The sequence below is a fragment of the Salmo salar genome, chromosome 17 (genome assembly GCF_965601325.2).
Source record: "Salmo salar chromosome 17, fSalSal1, whole genome shotgun sequence".
Classification (NCBI taxonomy): Eukaryota; Metazoa; Chordata; class Actinopteri; order Salmoniformes; family Salmonidae; genus Salmo; species Salmo salar.
The window spans coordinates 82,631,612-82,647,613 of NC_138307.1; the positions used below are offsets into that span (position 1 = coordinate 82,631,612).

Genomic DNA, 16,002 nt, shown 5'->3' on the forward strand with positions numbered 1-16,002 from the left:
GATCAGACAACAGGAGAGAGAGAGAGAGGTAGTCTGTATGAAGATCAGACAACAGGGAGAGAGAGAGAGAGGTAGTCTGTATGAAGATCAGACAACAGGAGAGAGAGAGAGAGGTAGTCTGTATGAAGATCAGACAACAGGAGAGAGAGAGAGAGAGAGGTAGTCTGTATGAAGATCAGACAACAGGAGAGAGAGAGAGGTAGTCTGTATGAAGATCAGACAACAGGAGAGAGAGAGAGGTAGTCTGTATGAAGATCAGACAACAGGAGAGAGAGAGGTAGTCTGTATGAAGATCAGACAACAGGAGAGAGAGAGAGAGAGGTAGTCTGTATGAAGATCAGACAACAGGAGAGAGAGAGAGAGGTAGTCTGTATGAAGATCAGACAACAGAGAGAGAGAGAGAGAGAGAGGTAGTCTGTATGAAGGAGAGAGAGAGAGGTAGTCTGTATGAAGATCAGACAACAGGAGAGAGAGAAGGTAGTCTGTATGAAGATCAGACAACAGGAGAGAGAGACAGGTAGTCTGTATGAAGATCAGACAACAGGAGAGAGAGACAGGTAGTCTGTATGAAGATCAGACAACAGGAGAGAGAGAGGTAGTCTGTATGAAGATCAGACAACAGGAAGACAGGTAGTCTGTATGAAGATCAGACAACAGGAGAGAGAGAGGTAGTCTGTATGAAGATCAGACAACAGGAGAGAGAGAAGGTAGTCTGTATGAAGATCAGACAACAGGAGAGAGAGAGAGGTAGTCTGTATGAAGATCAGACAACAGGAGAGAGAGAGACAGGTAGTCTGTATGAAGATCAGACAACAGGAGAGAGAGAGAGGTAGTCTGTATGAAGATCAGACAACAGGAGAGAGAGAGAGAGGTAGTCTGTATGAAGATCAGACAACAGGAGAGAGAGAGAGAGAGAGGTAGTCTGTATGAAGATCAGACAACAGGAGAGAGAGAGAGGTAGTCTGTATGAAGATCAGACAACAGGAGAGAGAGAGAGGTAGTCTGTATGAAGATCAGACAACAGGAGAGAGAGAGGTAGTCTGTATGAAGATCAGACAACAGGAGAGAGAGAGAGAGAGGTAGTCTGTATGAAGATCAGACAACAGGAGAGAGAGAGAGAGAGGTAGTCTGTATGAAGATCAGACAACAGGAGAGAGAGAGAGAGAGAGAGGTAGTCTGTATGAAGATCAGACAACAGGAGAGAGAGAGAGAGAGGTAGTCTGTATGAAGATCAGACAACAGGAGAGAGAGAGGTAGTCTGTATGAAGATCAGACAACAGGAGAGAGAGAGGTAGTCTGTATGAAGATCAGACAACAGGAGAAAGAGAGAGGTAGTCTGTATGAAGATCAGACAACAGGAGAGAGAGAGAGGTAGTCTGTATGAAGATCAGACAACAGGAGAGAGACAGGTAGTCTGTATGAAGATCAGACAACAGGAGAGAGAGAGACAGGTAGTCTGTATGAAGATCAGACAACAGGAGAGAGAGAGACAGGTAGTCTGTATGAAGATCAGACAACAGGAGAGAGAGAGAGAGGTAGTCTGTATGAAGATCAGACAACAGGAGAGAGAGAGGTAGTCTGTATGAAGATCAGACAACAGGAGAGAGAGAGAGAGGTAGTCTGTATGAAGATCAGACAACAGGAGAGAGAGAGAGGTAGTCTGTATGAAGATCAGACAACAGGAGAGAGAGAGAGACAGGTAGTCTGTATGAAGATCAGACAACAGGAGAGAGAGAGGTAGTCTGTATGAAGATCAGACAACAGGAGAGAGAGAGGTAGTCTGTATGAAGATCAGACAACAGGAGAGAGAGAGAGGTAGTCTGTATGAAGATCAGACAACAGGAGAGAGAGAGACAGGTAGTCTGTATGAAGATCAGACAACAGGAGAGAGAGAGAGAGGTAGTCTGTATGAAGATCAGACAACAGGAGAGAGAGAGAGAGAGAGAGAGGTAGTCTGTATGAAGATCAGACAACAGGAGAGAGAGAGAGAGAGAGGTAGTCTGTATGAAGATCAGACAACAGGAGAGAGAGAGAGGTAGTCTGTATGAAGATCAGACAACAGGAGAGAGAGAGAGAGAGAGAGGTAGTCTGTATGAAGATCAGACAACAGGAGAGAGAGAGAGAGAGAGAGAGGTAGTCTGTATGAAGATCAGACAACAGGAGAGAGAGAGGTAGTCTGTATGAAGATCAGACAACAGGAGAGAGAGAGGTAGTCTGTATGAAGATCAGACAACAGGAGAGAGAGAGAGGTAGTCTGTATGAAGATCAGACAACAGGAGAGAGAGAGAGGTAGTCTGTATGAAGATCAGACAACAGGAGAGAGAGAGACAGGTAGTCTGTATGAAGATCAGACAACAGGAGAGAGAGAGAGGTAGTCTGTATGAAGGAGAGAGAGAGAGGTAGTCTGTATGAAGATCAGACAACAGGAGAGAGAGAGGTAGTCTGTATGAAGATCAGACAACAGGAGAAAGAGAGGTAGTCTGTATGAAGATCAGACAACAGGAGAGAGAGAGAGGTAGTCTGTATGAAGATCAGACAACAGGAGAGAGAGAGAGAGGTAGTCTGTATGAAGATCAGACAACAGGAAGAGAGAGACAGGTAGTCTGTATGAAGATCAGACAACAGGAGAGAGAGAGAGAGGTAGTCTGTATGAAGATCAGACAACAGAGAGAGAGAGAGGTAGTCTGTATGAAGATCAGACAACAGGAGAGAGAGAGAGGTAGTCTGTATGAAGATCAGACAACAGGAGAGAGAGAGGTAGTCTGTATGAAGATCAGACAACAGGAGAAAGAGAGGTAGTCTGTATGATTTAAAGGCCAGACTGCATAATGCATCATAGGGCCTGTATTGAGGAGGAGTGTTGGTTTCTGGAGCTGGAGGATAATGGGGATGTTGTTTATCTGATCAGATGCTGACGTTCCTGATGCTGGCTAGACTCTCCACTCTGTGTCCCAGTGCTGTGCTACAGAGGCTGGACAGGCTGGTTGAGCCGCTACGTGCCACCTGCACCACCAAGGTGAGACCAGACACACTGTCCCTGGTATAGTACCATTCACACTGTCCCTGGTATAGTACCATTCACACTGTCCCTGGTATAGGACCATTCACACTGTCCCTGGTATAGTACCATTCACACTGTCCCTGGTATAGTACCATTCACACTGTCCCTGGTATAGTACCATTCACACTGTCCCTGGTATAGTACCATTCACACTGTCCCTGGTATAGGACCATTCACACTGTCCCTGGTATAGTACCATTCACACTGTCCCTGGTATAGTACCATTCACACTGTCCCTGGTATAGTACCATTCACACTGTCCCTGGTATAGTACCATTCACACTGTCCCTGGTATAGTACCATTCACACTGTCCCTGGTATAGTACCATTCACACTGTCCCTGGTATAGTACCATTCACACTGTCCCTGGTATAGTACCATTCACACTGTCCCTGGTATAGGACCATTCACACTGTCCCTGGTATAGTACCATTCACACTGTCCCTGGTATAGTACCATTCACACTGTCCCTGGTATAGTACCATTCACACTGTCCCTGGTATAGTACCATTCACACTGTCCCTGGTATAGTACCATTCACACTGTCCCTGGTATAGTACCATTCACACTGTCCCTGGTATAGTACCATTCACACTGTCCCTGGTATAGTACCATTCACACTGTCCCTGGTATAGTACCATTCACACTGTCCCTGGTATAGGACCATTCACACTGTCCCTGGTATAGTACCATTCACACTGTCCCTGGTATAGTACCATTCACACTGTCCCTGGTATAGTACCATTCACACTGTCCCTGGTATAGTACCATTCACACTGTCCCTGGTATAGTACCATTCACACTGTCCCTGCTATAGTACCATTCACACTGTCCCTGGTATAGTACCATTCACACTGTCCCTGGTATAGTACCATTCACACTGTCCCTGGTATAGTACCATTCACACTGTCCCTGGTATAGTACCATTCACACTGTCCCTGCTATAGTACCATTCACACTGTCCCTGGTATAGTACCATTCACACTGTCCCTGGTATAGTACCATTCACACTGTCCCTGGTATAGTACCATTCACACTGTCCCTGCTATAGTACCATTCACACTGTCCCTGGTATAGTACCATTCACACTGTCCCTGGTATAGTACCATTCACACTGTCCCTGGTATAGTACCATTCACACTGTCCCTGGTATAGTACCATTCACACTGTCCCTGGTATAGTACCATTCACACTGTCCCTGGTATAGTACCATTCACACTGTCCCTGGTATAGTACCATTCACACTGTCCCTGGTATAGTACCATTCACACTGTCCCTGGTATAGTACCATTCACACTGTCCCTGGTATAGTACCATTCACACTGTCCCTGGTATAGTACCATTCACACTGTCCCTGGTATAGTACCATTCACACTGTCCCTGGTATAGTACCATTCACACTGTCCCTGGTATAGTACCATTCACACTGTCCCTGGTATAGTACCATTCACACTGTCCCTGGTATAGTACCATTCACACTGTCCCTGGTATAGTACCATTCACACTGTCCCTGGTATAGTACCATTCACACTGTCCCTGGTATAGTACCATTCACACTGTCCCTGGTATAGTACCATTCACACTGTCCCTGGTATAGTACCATTCACACTGTCCCTGGTATAGTACCATTCACACTGTCCCTGGTATAGTACCATTCACACTGTCCCTGGTATAGGACCATTCACACTGTCCCTGGTATAGGACCATTCACACTGTCCCTGGTATAGGACCATTCACACTGTCCCTGGTATAGGACCATTCACACTGTCCCTGGTATAGGACCATTCACACTGTCCCTGGTATAGGACCATTCACACTGTCCCTGGTATAGGACCATTCACACTGTCCCTGGTATAGGACCATTCACACTGTCCCTGGTATAGGACCATTCACACTGTCCCTGGTATAGGACCATTCACACTGTCCCTGGTATAGGACCATTCACACTGTCCCTGGTATAGGACCATTCACACTGTCCCTGGTATAGGACCATTCACACTGTCCCTGGTATAGGACCATTCACACTGTCCCTGGTATAGGACCATTCACACTGTCCCTGGTATAGGACCATTCACACTGTCCCTGGTATAGGACCATTCACACTGTCCCTGGTATAGGACCATTCACACTGTCCCTGGTATAGGACCATTCACACTGTCCCTGGTATAGGACCATTCACACTGTCCCTGGTATAGGACCATTCACACTGTCCCTGGTATAGGACCATTCACACTGTCCCTGGTATAGGACCATTCACACTGTCCCTGGTATAGGACCATTCACACTGTCCCTGGTATAGGACCATTCACACTGTCCCTGGTATAGGACCATTCACACTGTCCCTGGTATAGGACCATTCACACTGTCCCTGGTATAGGACCATTCACACTGTCCCTGGTATAGGACCATTCACACTGTGACCATTCACACTGTCCCTGCTATAGTACCATTCACACTGTCCCTGCTATAGTACCATTCACACTGTCCCTGCTATAGTACCATTCACAGAGACCAGACACAACGCTGTCCCTGGTATAGTACCATTCAGAGACCAGACACAACGCTGTCCCTGGTATAGGACCATTCACAGAGACCAGACACAACGCTGTCCCTGGTATAGTACCATTCACAGAGACCAGACACAACGCTGTCCCTGGTATAGTACCATTCACACTGTCCCTGGTATAGTACCATTCACAGAGACCAGACACAACGCTGTCCCTGGTATAGGACCATTCACAGAGACCAGACACAACGCTGTCCCTGGTATAGTACCATTCACAGAGACCAGACACAACGCTGTCCCTGGTATAGTACCATTCACAGAGACCAGACACAACGCTGTCCCTGGTATAGGACCATTCACACTGTCCCTGGTATAGTACCATTCACACTGTCCCTGGTATAGTACCATTCACACTGTCCCTGGTATAGTACCATTCACACTGTCCCTGGTATAGTACCATTCACAGAGACCAGACACAACGCTGTCCCTGGTATAGGACCATTCACAGAGACCAGACAGAATAGGTCAATATACTGTTTCCAGACATCCCATGCAGATGGCTTTATCAATATTTAATTTTGTCTGAAGTTAATTTGCCATGGAAATGTACCTCTGACTGTCAATAGCCTCCTATTGTTTTCACTGGGTGGCGTGATAAGAGTCCCATCTCTCTCCATCAACCACATACAGTATGTCAACCCTACTTTCTCTCTCGCTCCCCCCAGGTGAAGGCCAACTCAGTGAAGCAGGAGTTTGAGAAGCAGGATGAGTTGAAGCGTTCAGCCATGCGGGCGGTGGTCGCCCTCCTCACCATCCCCGAGGCAGAGAAGAGTCCCCTGATGAGTGAGTTCCAGTCCCAGATCTCCTCCAACCCCGAGCTGGCTGCCATCTTTGAAAGCATCCAGAGGGACTCGTCCTCCGCTAACATGGAGTCCATGGACACCAGCTAAACTATGACTCTCCCACAATTCCCCTCTTCTTCCTTTCATTCCCAAAACAACATGATGCCGCAACAACAAAAAATACCTGGGGGGACCCTTTTATCAATTGTTCCATGATGCATTGCACTGAATCAGCAACAGTTATAGGAGAAAAGAAAAATAATTGAACTTTAAAACAACAAAAAAATGTTAAATGTAAAAAAATACAAGTAAAAGGAAGGTTCGCTTTTAAGCTCATCACATTTCTCATTTCATTTTTTCTAAAGAAAACACAAAATAAATCCGTTTTTGGTTTGTTCCATCGTTCCTTTTTTTTGGTTGGGTTTTCTAATAATTCCTGAATTCGACAGGTACCTCCATGCAGATTTTGGATGCTGCTTCAGAGTGACTGTTTTTGCTGAGATGATGACATATGAACTGACTTAAATGGAAACGGACTGACTGCCTACAGCTTAACTCTACGAACGATGGGATATATATATATATACATACACACTGCTCCTAACATACAAGACAGGGGACTTGACTAACATGGGATCTACAGGGGTTAAACCAATAAAATGATAGCATATTGAGTTTTATGGTTTCTGGACCATCACTTTGAGTTTTTGTTACCATGTTTCTTATCAGATTGGGTTGAATTGAATGGGGGAGGGTTTATTTTTGGTTTTTGTAAGAATTGAATGTCCATCTCTGTTATTATCGTTTTTTTGTTTGTCTTGTCGGCTGTTGGTTAGGACAAAGGTTTGGGGGAAGGGATTCACGCAATCAGAAGAGGTGATGTTTAAGACTGTTCATAAATCTTCTATTAAAGAGGTGTGAGAGACATGTTCAGGACAGGGTGTTCTGTTGAATAAGTGGATAAATATTTACAATATTTTTGCCCTAATTTTAATTTGTACATGTCTCTTGCATCGACTAGTGGTAGTGTGCAGACGGTATTTGACCTTTGACTCCATTAGCATGTTCAAAACAACCCAATAAGGGAAGGAACGTGTCTTCTACAAGGCAGCACGTACCTTGGTGAAAGCCCAGCATTAGGAACAGGCATCTGTATATGGACAGAAGTACATTTTGTGAATAAAAGAGTGAACTGATTTTTTTTTTAGCCTCAGATCCAGGATCATCAAATTGTATTGGTCACATGTCCCTAATACAACGATGTAGACAGTGAAATGCTTACTGACAGGCCTCGTTATGTATTCCTTGGTATAGTCTCTACCCTCAGCTGATGTAGAGAGGTTATGAGTAAACACAAAGTTAAAACAGCCAATAACCTGGACCTGATGTTACTGCTCCCTTCCTTATCCTGTCAGGCTGGGTCACAAATGGCTTCCTATTCCCTATATAGTGCATTGCTTTTGAGTGGGAAGAAACGTTAACCTTTTTCAGGACGCTCTCTTATCTGTTTCAACAAAATGACCATCAGTCTGATGTCCCCCACTGAGAGGCAGTCCTTCCGTCAGTCTGATGTCCCCCACTGAGAGGCAGTCCTTCCGTCAGTCTGATGTCCCCCACTGAGAGGCAGTCCTTCCGTCAGTCTGATGTCCCCCACTGAGAGGCAGTCCTTCCGTCAGTCTGATGTCCCCCACTGAGAGGCAGTCCTTCCGTCAGTCTGATGTCCCCCACTGAGAGGCAGTCCTTCCGTCAGTCTGATGTCCCCCACTGAGAGGCAGTCCTTCCGTCAGTCTGATGTCCCCCACTGAGAGGCAGTCCTTCCGTCAGTCTGATGTCCCCCACTGAGAGGCAGTCCTTCCGTCAGTCTGATGTCCCCCACTGAGAGGCAGTCCTTCCGTCAGTCTGATGTCCCCCACTGAGAGGCAGTCCTTCCGTCAGTCTGATGTCCCCCACTGAGAGGCAGTCCTTCCGTCAGTCTGATGTCCCCCACTGAGAGGCAGTCCTTCCGTCAGTCTGATGTCCCCCACTGAGAGGCAGTCCTTCCGTCAGTCTGATGTCCCCCACTGAGAGGCAGTCCTTCCGTCAGTCTGATGTCCCCCACTGAGAGGCAGTCCTTCCGTCAGTCTGATGTCCCCCACTGAGAGGCAGTCCTTCCGTCAGTCTGATGTCCCCCACTGAGAGGCAGTCCTTCCGTCAGTCTGATGTCCCCCACTGAGAGGCAGTCCTTCCGTCAGTCTGATGTCCCCCACTGAGAGGCAGTCCTTCCGTCAGTCTGATGTCCCCCACTGAGAGGCAGTCCTTCCGTCAGTCTGATGTCCCCCACTGAGAGGCAGTCCTTCCGTCAGTCTGATGTCCCCCACTGAGAGGCAGTCCTTCCGTCAGTCTGATGTCCCCCACTGAGAGGCAGTCCTTCCGTCAGTCTGATGTCCCCCACTGAGAGGCAGTCCTTCCGTCAGTCTGATGTCCCCCACTGAGAGGCAGTCCTTCCGTCAGTCTGATGTCCCCCACTGAGAGGCAGTCCTTCCGTCAGTCTGATGTCCCCCACTGAGAGGCAGTCCTTCCGTCAGTCTGATGTCCCCCACTGAGAGGCAGTCCTTCCGTCAGTCTGATGTCCCCCACTGAGAGGCAGTCCTTCCGTCAGTCTGATGTCCCCCACTGAGAGGCAGTCCTTCCATCAGTCTGATGTCCCCCACTGAGAGGCAGTCCTTCCGTCAGTCTGATGTCCCCCACTGAGAGGCAGTCCTTCCGTCAGTCTGATGTCCCCCACTGAGAGGCAGTCCTTCCGTCAGTCTGATGTCCCCCACTGAGAGGCAGTCCTTCCGTCAGTCTGATGTCCCCCACTGAGAGGCAGTCCTTCCATCAGTCTGATGTCCCCCACTGAGAGGCAGTCCTTCCTGAAGGAACTGAGAAATGGAACCTTAACAGTATGGATTTGGACGTAGCTGCTGTTGACTTGAGCTTCATGTGCAGGAGTATAGCTTATACACTGACTACAGGTTTATATGTATAGATATATAACTATAGGTTTATATGTATAGATATATAAAGCTATAGGTTTATATGTATAGATACAGTTGAAGTGGGAAGTTTACATACACCTTAGCCAAATACATTTAAACTCAGTTTTTCACAATTCCTGACATTTAATCCTAGTAAATATTCCCTGTTTCAGGTCAGTTAGGATCAACACTTCATTTTAAGAATGTGAAATGTCAGAATAATAGAGAATTATTTCTTTCAGCTTTTATTTCTTTCATCACATTCCCAGTGGGTCAGAAGTTTACATACACTCAATTAGTATTTGGTAGCATTGCCTTTAAATTGTTTAAGTTGGGTCAAATGTTTTGGGTAGCCTTCCACAAGCTTCCTACAATAAGTTGGGTGAATTTTGGCCCATTCCTCCTGACAGAGCTGGTGTAATGGAGTCAGGTTTGTAGGCCTCATTGCTCGCATACACTTTTTCAGTTCTGCCCACAAATTTTCTATAGGATTGAGTGATGGCCACTCCAATACCTTGATTTTTCTGTCCGTAAAGCCATTTTTCCACAACTTTGGAAGTATGCTTGGGGTCATTGTCCATTTGCGACCAAGCTTTAAATTCTTGACTGATGTCTTGAGATGTTGCTTCAATATATCCACATAATTTTCCTTCTCATGATGCCATCTATTTTGTGAAGTGCACCAGTACCTCCTGCAGCAAAGCACCCCCACAATATGATGCTGCCACCCCCGTGTTTCACGGTTGGGATGGTGTTCTTCGGCTTGCTAGCCTCCCCCTTTTTCTTCCAAACATAACGATGGTCATTATGGCCAAACGGTTCCATTTTTGTTTCATCAGACCAGAGGACATTTCTCCAAAAAGTACAATCTTTGTCCCCATGTGCAGTTGCAAACCGTAGTCTGGCTTTTTTATGGCAGTTTTGGAGCAGTGGCTTCTTCCTTGCTGAGCGGCCTTTCAGGTTATGTCGATATAGGACTTGTTTTACTGTGGGTATAGATACTTTTGTACCCGTTTCCTCCAGCATCTTCACAAGGTCCATTGCTGTTGTTCTGGGATTGATTTGCACTTTTCGCACCAAAGTACGTTCATCTCTAGGAGACAGAACACGTCTCCTTCCTGAGCGGTATGACGGCTGCGTGGTCCCATGGTGTTTATACTTGCATACTATTGTTTGTACAGATTAACGTGGTACCTTCAGGCATTTGGAAATTGCTCCCAAGGATGAATCAGACTTGTGGAGGTTTTTTCTGAGGTCTTGGCTGATTTCTTTTGATTTTCCCATGATGTCAAGCAAAGAGGCACTGAGTTTGAAGGTAGGCCTTGAAGTACACCTCCAATTGACTCAGGCTAATTGACATTTATCAGAAGCTTCTAAAGCAATCACATTTTCTGGAATTTTCCAAGCTGTTTAAATGCACAGTCAACTTAGTGTATGTAAACTTCTGACCCACTGGAATTGTGATGCAGTGAATTATAAGTGAAATAATCTGTCTGTAATTGTTGGAAAAATTACTTTTGTTATGCACAAAGTAATGTCCTAACCAACTTGCCAAAACGAGTTTGTTAACAAGACATTTGTGGAGTGGTTGAAAAACAAGTTTTAATGACTCCAACCTAAGTGTATGTAAACTTCTGGCTTCAACTGTATATAAAGCTCAGTATTTCATGCTCTTGAGAGTTAAGGTGTGATGAGGTATGGTAAATAATCCATCTATGGAAAAATGCCCAAATAAAGAGGTCAATTTCTGCCTGAATTAATGCTGTCATTCATGATAGGCACATTTGATGGGGGCCACAAAAAATCTGAACACAACATGAGGGGCCGCAGTGGGTCTGCGTACCCAGATATGCAGCCAGAGCCGGCCCTAGCCTTTTGGGGGCCCTATCCATACCCGGAAATGCAGCCAGAGCCGGCCCTAGCCTTTTGGGGGCCCTATCCATACCCAGACATGCAGCCAGAGCCAGCCCTACTCATTTTGGGGGCCCTATCCATACCCGGACATGTAGCCAGAGCCGGCCCTAGCCTTTTGGGGGCCCTATCCATACCCGGACATGCAGCCAGAGCCGATGTTGTTGCAGTTACAAGTGTGTGACCATGGTTGTGTTTGGCCTCCAAGCGGCAGGCCAGTACCATAATGCTACCCTCCAAGCGGCAGGCCAGTACCATAATTCTACCCTCCAAGCAGCAGGCCAGTACCATAATGCTACCTTCCAAGCAGCAGGCCAGTTCCATAATGCTACCTTCCAAGCAGCTGGCCAGTTCCATAATGCTACCCTCCAAGCAGCAGGCCAGTACCATAATGCTACCCTCCAAGCAGCAGGCCAGTACCATAACGCTACCTTCCAAGCAGCAGGCCAGTTCCATAATGCTACCTTCCAAGCGGCAGGCCAGTTCCATAATGCTACCTTCCAAGCAGCAGGCCAGTACCATAATTCTACCCTCCAAGCAGCAGGCCAGTTCCATAATGCTGCCCTCCAAGCAGCAGGCCAGTACCGTAATGCTATCCTCCAAGCAGCAGGCCAATACTCACCAATCATTCTAAAGATGGTAAAAGACGTGCCGATTCTCTTCAAAAAACCAAACCTTTGCTGTGTTAACTGACTGCAGTGAGCCTCATAACCCAACATCGATAATACGTTCAGTTGATGAAAACCAAACCTTTAAAGATCACGTTCATCATAGAAAATCAATTTCTGCAAAGGTCACTAGCTACTCAACCCTAAACGACTGGTCCGTGTCTGTTCACTTTTATAGTCCTAACAAGTACATCTATCAGCACGTATACGTGTCAAAGATGGCAGGGACACCCCACATCATCAAAATAATAATGTTTTATTGTCACATACACCAGATAGGTCAGTGAAATGTGTGGTTTTACAGGGTTTAGCCATAGTAGTATGGTACCCCTAGAGCAAATGAGGATTAAGTGCCTTGCTCAAGGGCACATCGTCTGCTCAAGTATTCGAACCAGCAACTTTTTAGTTACTGAACCAACACTTTAACCGCTAGGCTACATGCCACTTCAGAATCAGAAATTAACTTCTGTAAAGTTACTCAACGTATGCCTCACTTGTCCCCATTTTGTTGCTGATCAGATGAAAATGGTGTCTAATGTTCCACGCTAGCAAGTAAGCTAATTAATTAATTAACGTGAAGGGTCAATTAGAGGGCTGCTAATAAGCTTTGGAAGGTTGAAGGGTAATTTAGTTAGCTCATTAAGGAGGAGAAAACTGGAGTGGACATCTATACCTCAGGTTGTGTCCCCATTCTCCACCCTTCTCCTGAAGTATGCAGGTTTACACTGGTATACACACTTCCAGGGGAAGGATGGTCAATTCGGACGTAGCCTTTGACTCCGTTGAGGTCCTTGGACTTACTTCATTCTGCCATTTACCAGTAGGGAGCAGTGGTCATCAGTAAATATTATAGATTAAAACCAAACAACATTTCTGAACTGGTATTATTTCTCTACAAACAACATTTCTGAACTGGTTTTATTTAACCACTAGGCTACCTGGGGCAGCAGGTAGCCTAGTGGTTACAACATCGAGCCAGTAACCGAAAGGTTGCTGGATCGAATCCCCGAGCTGACAAGGTAAAAATCTGTTCTTCTGCCCTTGGACAGGGCAGTTAACCCACTGTTCCCCGGTAGTCCATCATTGTAAATAAGAATTTGTTCTTAACTGACTTGCCTAGTTAAATAAAGGTACAAATTATTTCTCTCCAAACAACATTAACTTATCTCTGAAACTGCAAAAAAAAATAAAAATAAACAATGACGAGACTATCAGGTATTTAGGTCCCACTTCATTGGATAGTTCCCTGTAAATGGTCTATATATGCTGGAACTAACAACAACAGCTCAATGCTTGGTGAGTGTGTGCTCTGTGTGGATTATGTGAGGGAGCTAATGATTGTAGTGTCTGGAATGTGTGTGATGCTGGTGTGGCCTGTTAGGAGAGCTCTCCTCTGGGAGACATCACAGTAGGAGGTGGTTAGACCCTCTGGTGTGGCCTGTTAGGAGAGCTCTCCTCTGGGAGACATCACAGTAGGAGGTGGTTAGTCCCTCTGGTGTGGCCTGTTAGGAGAGCTCTCCTCTGGGAGACATCACAGTAGGAGGTGGTTAGTCCCTCTGGTGTGGCCTGTTAGGAGAGCTCTCCTCTGGGAGACATCACAGTAGGAGGTGGTTAGTCCCTCTGGTGTGGTCTGTTAGGAGAGCTCTCCTCTGGGAGACATCACAGTAGGAGGTGGTTAGTCCCTCTGGTGTGGCCTGTTAGGAGAGCTCTCCTCTGGGAGACATCACAGTAGGAGGTGGTTAGTCCCTCTGGTGTGGCCTGTTAGGAGAGCTCTCCTCTGGGAGACATCACAGTAGGAGGTGGTTAGACCCTCTGGTGTGGTCTGTTAGGAGAGCTCTCCTCTGGGAGACATCACAGTAGGAGGTGGTTAGACCCTCTGGTGTGGCCTGTTAGTAGAGCTCTCCTCTGGGAGACATCACAGTAGGAGGTGGTTAGTCCCTCTGGTGTGGCCTGTTAGGAGAGCTCTCCTCTGGGAGACATCACAGTAGGAGGTGGTTAGTCCCTCTGGTGTGGCCTGTTAGGAGAGCTCTCCTCTGGGAGACATCACAGTAGGAGGTGGTTAGTCCCTCTGGTGTGGCCTGTTAGGAGAGCTCTCCTCTGGGAGACATCACAGTAGGAGGTGGTTAGTCCCTCTGGTGTGGCCTGTTAGGAGAGCTCTCCTCTGGGAGACATCACAGTAGGAGGTGGTTAGACCCTCTGGTGTGGCCTGTTAGGAGAGCTCTCCTCTGGGAGACATCACAGTAGGAGGTGGTTAGACCCTCTGGTGTGGCCTGTTAGGAGAGCTCTCCTCTGGGAGACACCACAGTAGGAGGTGGTTAGACCCTCTGGTGTGGCCTGTTAGGAGAGCTCTCCTCTGGGAGACATCACAGTAGGAGGTGGTTAGTCCCTCTGGTGTGGCCTGTTAGGAGAGCTCTCCTCTGGGAGACATCACAGTAGGAGGTGGTTAGTCCCTCTGGTGTGGCCTGTTAGGAGATACTTTCTACATTGTTCAGGCTGGTCCTCTCTGTTACTTCCTCTTCTACTATAAAGGAGGTAACAGAGAGGACCAGCCTGGTAGGTAACAGAAGTATGCAGGCTGGTCCTCTCAGTCCCTCTCTGTGTCTGTGCTGACAGGAATGTTCACAGTCCACTGAGCCTCGTCTAAAGCCGTGTTTCTCAACCCTCCCTTTGGGGTCTCCCAGACGTTTCACAATGTTGTTGTAGTTCTCAACAAGCTCACCTGATTCACCTATTCAAGGGCTTGGTGATTAGTTGACAAGTTGAATCAGGTGGGGGTCCCCAATGCAACTAGAGTTTAATACAGTGGGGGAAAAAAGTATTTAGTCAGCCACCAATTGTGCAAGTTCTCCCACTTAAAACGATGAGAGGCCTGTAATTTTCATCATAGGTACACGTCAACTATGACAGACAAAATTAAAAAAGAAATCCAGAAAATTACATTGTAGGATTTTTAATGAATTTATTTGCAAATTATGGTGGAAAATAAGTATTTGGTCAATAACAAAAGTCTATCTCAATACTTTGTTATATACCCTTTGTTGGCAATGACACAGGTCAAACGTTTTCTGTAAGTCTTCACAAGGTTTTCACACACTGTTGCTGGTATTTTGGCCCATTCCGCCATGCAGATCTCCTCTAGAGCAGTGATGTTTTGGGGCTGTCGCTGGGCAACACGGACTTTCAACTCCCTCCAAAGATTTTCTATGGGGTTGAGATCTGGAGACTGGCTAGGCCACTCCAGGACCTTGAAATGCTTCTTACGAAGCCACTCCTTTGTTGCCCGGGCGGTGTGTTTGGGATCATTGTCATGCTGAAAGACCCAGCCATGTTTCATCTTCAATGCCCTTGCTGATGGAAGGAGGTTTTCACTCAAAATCTTACGATACATGGCCCCATTCATTCTTTCCTTTACACGGATCAGTCGTCCTGGTCTCTTTGCAGAAAAACAGCCACAAAGCATGATGTTTCCACCCCCATGCTTCACAGTAGGTATGGTGTTCTTTGGATGCAACTCAGCATTCTTTGTCCTCCAAACACGACGAGTTGAGTTTTTACCAAAAAGTTAGATTTTGGTTTCATCTGACATTCTCCCAATCCTCTTCTGGATCATCCAAATGCTCTCTAGCAAACTTCAGACGGGCCTGGACATGTACTGGCTTAAGCAGGGGGACACGTCTGGCATTGCAGGATTTGAGTCCCTGGCGGCGTAGTGTATTACTGATGGTAGGCTTTGTTACTTTGGTCCTAGCTCTCTGCAGGTCATTCACTAGGTCCCCCCGTGTGGTTCTGGGATTTTTGCTCACCGTTCTTGTGATAATTTTGACCCCACGGGGTGAGATCTTGCGTGGAGCCCCAGATCGAGGGAGATTATCAGTGGTCTTGTATGTCTTCCATTTCCTAATAATTGCTCCCACAGTTGATTTCTTCAAACCAAGCTGCTTACCTATTGCAGATTCAGTCTTCCCAGCCTGGTGCAGGTCTACAATTTTGTTTCTGGTGTCCTTTGACAGCTCTTTGG

General features: G+C 46.6%; 1 protein-coding gene and 1 long non-coding RNA gene across 3 annotated transcripts in view; both read left to right on the forward strand.

Annotated features, from left to right (window-relative positions):
• Nucleotides 1–7,605, forward strand: part of LOC106598353 (cullin-associated NEDD8-dissociated protein 1) — a 68,566-nt gene extending 60,961 nt beyond the window's left edge. For both annotated transcript variants that reach the window (XM_082964255.1, XM_082964254.1), the window contains exons 22-23: nucleotides 2,909–3,016; nucleotides 6,293–7,605. In XM_082964255.1, coding sequence (XP_082820381.1) covers nucleotides 2,909–3,016; nucleotides 6,293–6,517 — 333 coding nt within the window. In that variant the 3' untranslated portion in view covers nucleotides 6,518–7,605. The remainder of the gene's footprint in view (nucleotides 1–2,908; nucleotides 3,017–6,292) is intronic.
• LOC145861437 (uncharacterized) lies at nucleotides 712–2,902 on the forward strand. The gene is made up of 3 exons (XR_014381243.1): nucleotides 712–2,035; nucleotides 2,134–2,371; nucleotides 2,476–2,902. It is a non-coding gene; the product is annotated as an uncharacterized LOC145861437 (long non-coding RNA).
• Nucleotides 7,606–16,002: the final 8,397 nt, after the last annotated feature.